Consider the following 12,312-nt stretch of genomic DNA (forward strand, 5'->3'; position numbering starts at 1 on the left):
TCACTGAGAAGAGTCAACTGAACGAAGCGGCCCTCGTTGAGAAAGGTGTGGTAAGAATCGATGCTTCTATGTCTGAATTTGAGGTTATGTTTCCGGGACATTCAAGGATAGATTCCAAGAACGAGACTGAGCGCACGAATAACGCCTTGTTGCAAGCACTGTTTCAACAGCAGACCACGCAGTTTGAGCAACAGCGACTGATTTTCGAAGCAGTTAGCAACTCACTAAGAGCACAGAAACCACATCAAGAAGAGTTCAAGCCCGATAGTTTCGATGGGGTGTCCAATGCTGCCAACTTGTGGCTCAGATTTTATGAATACGCATGTGCGCAAAACCACTGGACGTCATTGGACAACAAAGTGTGTAACATGCGCCGTTTTTTATTTTTTTATCTGTCAATGCCAGAAAATGGTGGGACATGCGAATCGCAAGTCAATGCCGTGATTCATGGCGCAAGTGGAAAGATAGTTTTCTTTTTGCTTTTGAGCGAAATCCGGTTGACAGATGGGACGACGCAATAGCTTTCAGACACAGAGAAGGGACAGCCATGGACTATTTTTTCGAGAAGAGGCGTTTACTCTACATTGCCGACCCTAATCTACCGGACTCTGCAATCCTTCCCCTGATAATTCAAGGCATGACTAACGAATCGCAAAGAGAGATTTGTGTACACCGTCCAACCTCCACGGATGACTTACTTGCTTGCATTAAGTATGTGTTCAGTGATTTTCTGATTGACGGTCCCATCAAAAGGCATAGTACTCTACCACTGAGCATTGACGCACATGGCGAAACGGTAGAATATTTTAATACCGAGTTCGACCAATGTGAAACGATGGAAAGTGTATACCTTCCGAAGTCAAATCTCTTATTTGTTAAAATGATGGTAAATGGAAAAAGTCGGGACTCCCTGGTTGATACTGGAGCATCCGTAAGCCTGGTAAATCAGGAAATTGTTCAACCGAGCAAGGTGTATGAAGGAAGAATAGTTAGTGTTCAAAGCTATGATGGAAAAACTAGAAGGTTGCAACACTGGGCAGAAGTAGAAGTTGAATTCGGTGGACATCACCTGAAAGTAGATGCCCTTGTCATGCAGGGTGTTGACTTCCTGTTTATTTTATCTAGACCTGATATGAAGCGATTGAAGATGAATATTTCTTGGAGAGATGAAGTGACTATTGACGGATCATTTAAGCCTAATTTGTGTGGAATTGAAAATTCACATCGGAGAGTTAGAAATGCTGATGAGATACTGACAAATTTTCCCGAACTTATTTGTGTTGAGACGTACCCGCCAGCAGCAGATGTCTTCGAGGTACCGTTTAAGCTTCGTGACGTCACAGTAGTGCGTAAGAAGCCGTACAGTCTCTCCCACGAGAAAAAGACCTGGCTAAAGGCCGAACTGCAGCAAATGCTAAATGCCGGTATTATAAGGCCATCAACATCCACTTTCGTGTCACCAATCACCAGAATACCGAAAGACGATGGCTCATTTCGCCTTTGCACAGATTACCAGCAGATAAATGGCCAGACTGACTTGTTTCCTTTTCCCATGCCCCGAATAGACGAGATCATCAAAGAAACTGGTGGATCAAATTTTTTCTCTCGGATCGACCTCTGTAAAGGATACTGGCAGGTGCCACTACAAGAAGATTACAAGCAGTACACTGCTTTTGTAACACATTTCGATGTGTACGAGTACAACCGCTTACCATTCGGTTGGAAGAATTCTGGAGCTTGGTTTCAGAAAATGATGAATGGCATTCTTGATGAGTTCCTGGGAAAGTTTTGTAACGTATACATTGACGACATCATCATATACTCACGTACAAGAGAAGAACATGAAAAACACCTTTCGTGCGTGTTAGAAGCCCTCAGATTAACAAGAACAAGAGTGAATTTTTTCACACGAATGTTGTCTTTCTAGGAAGAGTTTTTGACGGCAAAACTAAAACAACAAAAGAGGAGTCTATACAAAGGATGAAGAAGCTCGTCAAGCCATATGACCTACACTCACTCCGTGTTTTCCTTGGACTCGCAGGTCATTTTCGTGCGTTCATTAAGGATTACGCTGCAAAGACACGATGCCTCACCAAGCTGACGCAAAAGGATGTGCCATTTATCTGGAGTGAAGAGTGCGAAAAAGCGTACGAGTACCTTGTTGAAGCTATATCGTCGGATCCTGTGCTTGTGCTACCTGACTTCAACAAGCCTTTCGAGCTGTGCATGGACGCTTCACAATATGGTACAGGGGCCGTTCTATATCAACGAGACACAAAGGAACAGCAAGGACGCCAACTCAGTGTGATTGGCTATTATTCTTCTACGTTCTCAAAAGCTCAAGAACGTTATACGACCACAGAAAAAGAGGCTCTGCTTGTTGTGATGGCACTCCGGTATTTCAGAAGCTACATAGAGGGTCGTCATTTCCGGCTTTTCACTGATAACCGAGCGTTAACCTACCTTCTGGGATTAACCCAGGCTAAGGGCAGGGTGGCGCATTGGATCAGTGAAATACAACAGTTCACTTTCGATGTAAGCCATTTCTGAGAATTTTACAGGCCCTTCCGTGTAACAAAAATTTATTGCTGATTGTACTTGTTTGCATAAAGAGTTATTAAGAAAATTAGGATGAAAGTAAGTAATTAAGACGAGAAAAGGTACATATTAAGACGAGATTAAGTAATTAAGAGGAAAAAGGTACATATTAAGATGAAATTAAGTAATTAAGAGGAAAAAGTACACAAGCACACATGCAGGCACCACTTCCAATAGTAATTTATTCTTGTAATCCTGTTGCTAATTTATACACAGCCAACATCAACTTAATCTGAGCAAATCAGTGCATAGAACTGAAAAATATACACAAAGGCTTGACAACCTATCAGTTCTAAGTAATCCATGACATCCAGAAAATCAAATTCGTTTGCTTTTAGTGCGATAGATGGCATGCTTACACTCATTTCACTAAGTATTTCTATCTCTTTGCTTCGATAATCTCTCTTGTAAGCTAATTCTAGCTTCAGCCAACTATTCTGTAGGTGCCAAACAATGGATCACACAAGCAAGAAGGGAGGGGGCACAAGAAATTGAATTTCAGTTTAAATAAATTTTATTTTAACGAATTAAAGTGCCAATCTTACCAACTTCGTTATATTGAGGTTTCACTGCGTATGCCGTAATTAGGCCTGCAGAGAATGATGTCAGAAAGGGATGAAGTGAATGTGCTATACAAAATGCACTACTGGGTGATGTGAGGGATTATTGAATCTATTAATTATAGAACCTACTCAGCCCATGAGTGCTGTGAAATTGTGGGGTGGATGAGTACTAATGGCAATGATCAGTCAGATGGGCACCTTACAGCACAGACATATGCCCGTTGTTCTCTCAAGCAATCATTTATACCTATGTCGCCCAAAAAATGGCATTAGAGAGTTTTAGCAGTGCCGTATTATGGTACGGTAAGTGCAGTATACGGTATGATAATACCGTTCTGTACCAACCTACCGCGATAACCAAAAACGTTTTAGCTGCGTGTGCGGCTCGATGCGTACGGTAACGTGATGATGATAGTGGATAACATTGGGGCCTTGCAGAATGCAATAACGCTGTGCTGAGCGCGAAATAATCATTTTGGCAAATACTGGAAAGGCTTAGCTTGTCCACACACACATTATTCTTTACGGAAGTGCCGGGTTATGGCAAACGTAGACAGTCACAAGGCCGATAGCGACCCCTTGTGACACTTTGTCCTGCAACACGTGAAACATATTTTTGTTACATAGGTGTTTTTGTCTAAGCAACATATAAAAATAGGAGTGTTTGTTGTCAGTTCCACCGCTGCCAGCACTTTACTCCAGCAGACAAGTAGAATATAGTTCGTACTGCTATAAAAACTCTGCGTCCCCTCTAAGTAAACTCTGCATCACTAGATGGCGCCACCAACCTGAATTGCTATTTTTTTATGCCACTCTTTATTTTCTCTTTTTCTTTTAGATGATTTTCGCTTTTCTTAATATTCTTGCTTTCTCATTTGGCCATAGTACACTAAAGGCTTGTTATAAGGGTATGGCCGCAAGTTCAGTTCAGCCGAAGTTTCCTGCCTGTTAGAAGGGCTGTCTTGCTGCTAGCAGGTGAATTAATGTTAACTCGTGCCTTGGTCCTATCATCGTAACAAACGCACATGAAACTTGAGCATGCACAGCGTGGACTCTGTAGCCGACACCAGCTTCTTACTGTTTTGGCTTGGTGCAGCTCGGCTCGCGAAACACAGGGCCAGCTGAGCCTTACCGACTCCTTACCGTCTAGTATGCCGTATGGAAAGTAATTACATACGGTAAAGTTCGTGCATGTGCAGTCCTCGACCGGTACGGTATTACCACACTTACCATACGGTAACTTGGCACTGCTAAAACTCTCTATTCATTAGTTATTGCTTTAAGTTCAGAAATATTTATTGATTTTTTTTCATTGAGGAGTTGCATATAGCAGTGGCACATACCCAATGACCCAAGTTTCCATCAAAGAGATTCATTGAAAAACGACACATACGCATCGGCCCAATAATCCAAGTTGGTGGGAAAATGTTTAGACAGAAAGTCCCCTGAAAGTGCATGAAATTGCCAAAGAATGCTAATTGCATTAATAGTTGCTGGTAGGTGTCTAAACATCATGTTGATAGCTTTCACCATAAAAGGGTGTTCCTATGTGAAAAGTAACCTGTGTAAAGACTTATTTCAATAGCTGTTTGTTAAAAAATAAATGTCTTGTTTCTCAGCGTCTGGCTTCAGTGCCACTAATTAATTTTGTGTTCTCATTGAAATAAGAGAGTCAGTTGAAGTTAAGCATTGTGCTTTTTATGCTTTTCATTCTCATCTTGCATCTTTATAGTGCTAAGTAAGTGTGTCTTATTGCTGAAATGGATGAGCCACTTAGCAATGTGATCTTTCCTCATTTTTACATTTCTCTAGCCACAACAAATCTCTGAAGTGAATGAAGTGTTTATTTTATTTCCTAGATGTAATTACACTTTAAAGGTGCTATGTGTGTAATTATATATTGGACAAGTCGCAAAAGGGGTCGCAAGAGTAGTCCTGAGCTAGGTTTCTTGCAGTCTGCAGTACTCACAACAATATCATGTGCACAGTGTGTATCCACACTGTGAAATTGCTCATTTCTCAGTGTGTTTGCAATCCAGCACTCTAGGATGAGCATATTCATTTTCGGTATGCATGAGCCTTTTACTGCAGCAAATGATTACAGCCATTGCGCAAGCACATGCTCTGCACCTTGGAAAGCCTGTAAACCAATGATGTCCGTTTTCCTTGGACTTGGCATATTTTCTGAGCAAGAACCCTGTACTACAACTGACAGTTAGCAATAAACACTGTGCACGACCACCGCTAGCCATACATTTCGTTTCCACACTAGGGCACTAATGGATGGAGGGGCACATCTGATCGGTGGCACTGTCTGGTTTCGGTTGCACGTACTGCTCGCGGCAAAGCATCTATTGTTTTGCTCTTCCATGCTCAAATGTGCTTCCACTGATTTGAGTTTCAGAAATAATTCTGTTGTAAAAAAGCATCTCATTACCACAAGTTCATTTTGTATTAATTGCTGAGACATTCTTCACTTGCTCACTTTGACCTATTCCAAGTTGACTCCATGCTTTTCTTGAAAACAGGGGTTCGCTGAAAGCAGCCAAGGAGATAGCCGACCGGTTTTTTGGTCAACGCAACGCAGAAAGCCAACACACCATAGCGGCTATAGGAAACTGCCATATTGACACAGCCTGGCTATGGCCCTACGCTGAGACCAAACGAAAGTGTGCTCGAAGCTTTGCGTCTGCACTTCTGCTGATGGAGAAGTTCCCAGAATACACATTTGCCTGCTCACAGGTTGTTGGCTTTGTTTGACCATGTCATTCTGTGGCAGTAGCAGTGTTTGCTGGAACCCGATCAGGATTGGGCAATGATAGGTTGGATACCTTGGAATGTTAGCCACAGTAGGCTCTAACAACACTGTTATATGGATAATTAGTATTGTGCACACTGCTGTTACATTGTAGCCTCTCTGGTGCCTCTTAATTCTGCCTGTTGAAAATTTAGTTTGGGTGAATTTCCTGCATGTTTAGCATCATAAAAATATGCAGTAGCAGAACAGATTAACGGTTCTAATTTTTTGCAAATCTTGTTGCACCCTCAAATGTGGGCTGCGTGCCTGACCTCCTGAACAACTTGTGCATGGAAACAAAATCCATTATTTAATTTGAAGTCACCTAATAATGAAAACAGGGTGCACTAATAAGAGAAGAAAGTTAGGCTGACAGTGCAGGAAGTGAATAGACTTAGAATTAAATCAACTAGCCCACCAGCAGCAAGCCTGACATATATCAGCAAAGTAAATGGGAAAGTCTTGTTGAATAAATTAATTTTGCATATTTTTAAATGGCCATAGTAAATAAAATTTGCCACCCTGTATGTTTCTTTAAAGGTGCTTACTGAGGTGTCATAGCAACATTATTTTTCTCTGGTTTGCTAGCTTATATCTATTATCTGTATGATCTAATAGATAATAAGATATTATTATTTATATTAAGATATGCAGGAGACTAAGGTAAAGTTCAATAGCTGCGCAAGAGAATGAGAATTTCTGATTGGCAGTTAGTGCCTAGAATTTGGTCAAGTGTACATATATCTGGGTCGATTAAAATCAACAATTAACTGGTTAAATTAGTATCAACAGTGCATGTATTCTTTAGTGTACTTGGTATGTCTGGTCAAATGGATGCTTTGTATTTAGATTTCATCAACGCTTCTGATAAGGTTCCTCATGCTAAATTATTATACATATTAGAGCACTTGGTACTTCCCTCTAGTGTTATCAAATGAATTTCAACTTACTTAAAAAATAGACAACAGTTTGTTCAGATTCAGAATTCTTCTTCCAATGTGTATTCTCTTCTGTCTGGAGTTCCAAAAGATAGTTTTGGGGCCTTTGTTATTTTTAATTTATATATATGATTTAGTAGATGTCATGCAAGATATTATTTCGGTTAGACTTTATGTGGATGACTGTTGTTTTCAAAAAGATATGTTGCGTAGAGCACCACATGTCTTTGTGCTCGGCACTTTTGGCAATTGGCAAGGGGTGTGAGATGTAGAGTATGAAGTTAAGTAGGGGAAAAAAAGTGTCTTTCTTTGTTTACTAGAAAGTAAAATCCCAACACTTTCACTTATTACTTTCAAAATCACACTATTTTTGAGGTTGATCAATATGAATATCTCTGTGTAACGATGAACAATAGATTATCATGGTACATTGCAAATATCTGTGCTTCATCTTTCAAAAAATAGATTTTTAAAGTGAAAGCTTAGGAATGCTGCTTCAGTAAGCTCTAAGATTTTAGTGTACAATTCCTGCATCAGAAGTAATTTAAATATGCATCAATCCTATAAGGCCCACACATAGAAAAATATATTTTGCAGCTCGAGCATATACAAATGAAATCTGTAAGGTTCATTTTTGGAAAATAAGAAACATTAGATTCCTCCTTATGACTCATGAGGACAAACAGTATTGCCCCATTGGAAATACGCAGGAAAATAACTGATATTGTTGTACAACAATCTTTCAGGAAAGATTGTAATAAATCTTTTGGATTGTGTGAAGTCTTCTACTACAAGGAAAACAAGACATACAACTGAACATTCACTGACACCAATTTTCAGAAGAAATAATTTCTCTGAGCAAAGTTATTTCCCTATGACTGTGAAAGAGTAGAACAAATTACCATACAGTGTACTGAAATTTAACAATTTTCTGCAAGAGCTAATCTTTTTTCAGTTGGGGGAGAAATAATTATGAAATTTGTTTATGTTACAAAATTATTAGTCCTACGTTTGTCTATCCCTGTGTTATATTTAATCAGTATTGTAAGTGTTACGTTGTTACGTATTGTAAGTGTTATGTTTATGCTCATTTGTGTGATATTTTGTGTTTTGATAAGTTTATGTATGCCCCTCCTGCTAGGGCCAAGGAATTGGCCTTGAGTATGTATAAATAACTAAAAATAAATCACAGGCGACCATGGTCATGAAAAGGACATTTACAGAAAATAAAAAATGGGCTGGAGTGCATATGACATAAAATAAAAATAGATTGAGTGCATATGAGGGCGGACCCAGAAAAAATCGAACTGGTGCCATAGAACTCTTTGTAATTGTATTGCTTTGTTCTGCCGTAAGGTAGGCGTAGTTGCACACTTAACAAGTCAGTAGCCATGCTGATGTCACCGTAAAACATCATCATCATCAGCCTGTTCTATGTCCACTGCAGGGCGAAGGCCTCTCCCTGCCATCTCCAATTCCAACTCTGGGTAATGTACCGTAAAACCCGTATAAACCCGGGTACTATACCGTAAAACCAGTGAACCCGTCTCGTAAAATGTGGTACGAGTTTATGGTGACAATTGTCCCTACTGTCATCATGCTACTCTTGTGAAATGGCGACATCTGTTCATAAGGGCGAATCTGCTTGACATTTTGATTCGTCCCCACAAAAACCACTAACGGAACACTTCAAATGCTTCTAACAACTTTTATGGAGGAGGCATAGAGCCATACACCAGTTTATGAGTGGTTCTTGTTGCAAGAGAAAAAATGAGCCTTAAGGTCCATGCTCATTCTGGCTGACGTTCAACCAGTTGCACCTATGTGATTGTTAAAATGGTTTGTCAAAAAACTGACGAGAGTTGCCGCAACCTAATTGACAAGATTTCATAAGCTGTTGGCATAAGTTAGAGCTCATGGGAAGGGATTTTGAGAGTGGAATCAGGCATGAGATGCTTTGCCATGTTGGCTTATCCTCGCACGCTGTCACTAGCACGTAGATAATACGGTGCGCGGCGAGGATGTTATCGCCCTTTGTCTTTGTACGGAACGTCAGGGCGCTAGCGACGATGACGGCAGAAATGCGCCTGGAATGTCTGTATATTTACTATGGCAATAAAACAAACATACCTTTTGTGAGCACAGTCTAATTCTGCTTAGAACCACCTTTCTGTGAAGTGCAAGTGCAATTTGAGCACTACCTATATGGAGGCGAACATTGCTTCACCACGGTCAGAGAGCACTATAGTAACTCGCCTTATTTAAACCCTGAAGAGTGGCAGTTACTGCACACATCAAAACTTTGAATCCTAACTTGACATTCCTAACGTCACTGTGACTAGCTTGTGACATCACTGTGTGAATTTCGCGAACGTATACCAAAGGTAGCAGGCATGGCCGATAAACTTGTTTGATGCAGAGTTTGAAAAATCACGTCGAAAGTTACTCGGATCTTGAAGATTGTCACAAGTGAAGTGATATAAGCTGGTGCTATAGGTATGACTCTGAAACCAAGCAAGTTTCAAACCTGTTCAAAAATTCTTCACGAAGACTAAAAAATGTGACAAGTGTGCTTATGGCAAGACTATGGTCATTGTTTCATTTTTTCTTTTTCGTCATTGGTGGAATTGTGTAGTGGGAATTCACTCCTCCTGGACAGATTGTCAATCACCTATTTTACTTTAAATTATTCAGGTGATTAAGAAAGAATATGATAGGGAAAATGAGCAAAATTTGTGAAATGTGGGCGACTGGTTTCTCCATCGTGATGGTGCCGCAGATCCGAATGCTTTTTCTATAATGTGGTAATCAGCCTGCTAAGGATGGGCCAGTGCTTCTCATGTACCTTTTCATCAGACCAAGCTCCCTGCAATTTTTCCTTGTATTGTTAAAGAAGAAAGTTCAACAAATTAAGGAAATTTTTCACTGTGTATGAGGCAAAGACAACTTTGCAAAGGGCACTCAACAGCAATAAACTTGAGGAGCTGTATAGTTGCTTTGAGCAGGGGGAGAAAAGCTCTGAAAAGTGTATTGACTCCGCTAGGAATTATTTTGAAGGGAACTAAATGATTTTTCTCCTACATGAAAGTCTTTCTCCCTTTTTTTTCTGTTGAAGGAATTGAGTTTCTTTTTTTTTTAGGAGGAGGGTCCTCTCTCGTATAGGAAGCTTATAAAAGATTAAAAATAGGTTAGAGCACATATGGCAGGCATTAACAAATCATGACCAGCAGCACTATCCTTGAAGAGAAAGTGTAGAATCATTGCATTATACTGGCACTAACATATGGGGCTGAAACTTAAAGGGAAATAAAGAAGTTAAGGACCGTGTGACAAGTGAAGAAACGAGAAATGTTAGGCATAAGGCTACGATACAGGAAGAGAACAGTGTGGGTTAGAGAGCAAATGGGGGTATGTGATATTCTAGTTGATAATAAGAGTACAATGTAGACCCAGGCCAAGGTGAGGGAAGTGCATTTGAGGATGGCTGAAAGTTAGCTGGTATCATGAAATTAGGAAAGTTGTAGGCACAACTTGGAATCACCCATCGCATGACAGTGATAATTGGAGATCGCTGGGAGAACCCTTCATCCTGCAATGGATATAAATAGACTCATAATTATGATGATGATGAAAAAGATATTTATTGTGTTGGTTAAAGAAAACCTTTACTTTGTGTTACAGAAAACCTTTCTTTGTGGAACAAACCTGTTATCAAGCTCATGAACTTTGTTCTTGAATAAGCGTCAGTTGTGTTGAACCGTAAGGTTGGGGTAATGGAGAAGAAAGTTGTGTAAGGACATACTCAGCTCACTGTTAAGGACTCTAAGTGTCCTTTGTTATGATATCTGATAAATTGGCAACTGTTACAGCTGACTGATGAACTGTTACAGCAACTGTTACAGCTGTTACTAAGAAGGATGCAAACCCGCACTGGTGCCATATGTCTACAAACTTTCCCACAGCTTGAAGAAAGTCGCTACTAGGTTTGGTGCGCCAGTTGTTTTCTTTGTGCCATGCAAGTTGTCTGGACTGTGTCTGCGCATAAGCTGTGTTGACAGGAAGTCAGGATGCCTGATAAACCACACTAGACCATACGTGAAATGTGCAACAGGCGTTATATACGAGATACGGCTGAAATGTGGGAAATCCTACATGGGACAAATGGGGAGGTGCGTCAATGACAGGTCCCGCGAGCATGAATTGTCCATAATTAACGAAGGTAATGCACATTTAACTGCGCATTGCATGGTTTGCTTGGCGGGCAGATGCCAGCAGGCAGGCAGATGCCCCCCCCCCCCTATGTAATACCCTCTCCTGGAGGGCCTTTAGGGGTAATGTGAATAAATTACTGCGTGAGATTAAGATACTTGGCAGGAGTGGTGATATGTTAGCAAGGGAACTTTTAGAGGCATATCACATAAAAGAGAGAGGTATGTGTTGTATTAGTGATACGTCCGTTCTTCTATTCGGCAACAAGATTCAGCTGTTAAAAACGTCACTGTAATCCCTCTAGACTACACTGATATATGCATGGGAATTTGTTGATTCTCCCTGCTCTGCTGTAAGAATAAAATCAGTTTAAGTTTAGCGCTCGACCTATCGTTTCTTACTTGACCTCCTAAGTCTTTATTTTCCTGTTGGTACAACAATGTATTCATTATGTATATAACTTATTGTGCTGCCCATGCCATATATTCACACTATGTGACAACGGACCATAAAAATATGCAGGGCACCTTTTGCTGGCCTGTCAGAGCAGAATGCTTTCGTTTCTTTCAAATAGGTGTGATAGTAATTTTTTCCGCCAATATCATCGTGTATGCTTGTAAGAAATACCAAATATGTATAATGAAGTTATTTTTATATCGTATGTGACTTCTTTATATTGAAGTTTGAATGTATAGGCCTGAGTAAATGAGGAAGCCTTTGTAGAATCTTGATGGGCAGGGTTGGTTGGAGGCTTCTGTGGAAAGTTCGTGTTCACCAACCTGCTAAGGCTTTTAATAGCATACGATCAGCCATGGGCATGGCACAGTCTTCAGCTAGTTATATTATGTACCACCACAAAAGAAATAGGATCATGCAGAAGTTCTAAATTTATTGAAAAAGAAGAAAAAAAGAAAGAAACTGCACCTATAGGTGTACTACAAAGCGAGAAGTAACAGCAATGACTATATATCTTGCTTGCTTGCTTGCTGTATATATGTATATGCATTTGGTTGCTGCTGTTACTTTTCACCCTTTATTATGCAGAATCTTGGAGATACGAATCTCTTGGGATGGCACAATAATTCATATCACCCAAAAATGTTGCAGAGGATGCTGCAATAAAATGGTTGGCTTTCTCAAGATTGCTGATTTCTAAAAATTTTTTTTTCACCTTTCTAAAACCTTTCTATGTCTCATGGCAAAATAT

At 40.1% G+C, this 12,312-nt stretch overlaps 1 protein-coding gene across 1 annotated transcript in view; it reads left to right on the forward strand.

Moving 5' to 3' along the window:
* The window catches only part of LOC126530124 (alpha-mannosidase 2C1-like), a 241,787-nt gene that overhangs the window by 50,585 nt on the left and 178,890 nt on the right, over positions 1–12,312 (forward strand). Inside the window, exon 5 of the mRNA XM_050177562.2 lies at positions 5,690–5,903. Coding sequence (XP_050033519.1) covers positions 5,690–5,903 — 214 coding nt within the window. The remainder of the gene's footprint in view (positions 1–5,689; positions 5,904–12,312) is intronic.

This window comes from Dermacentor andersoni, chromosome 5 (genome assembly GCF_023375885.2).
Source record: "Dermacentor andersoni chromosome 5, qqDerAnde1_hic_scaffold, whole genome shotgun sequence".
Classification (NCBI taxonomy): Eukaryota; Metazoa; Arthropoda; class Arachnida; order Ixodida; family Ixodidae; genus Dermacentor; species Dermacentor andersoni.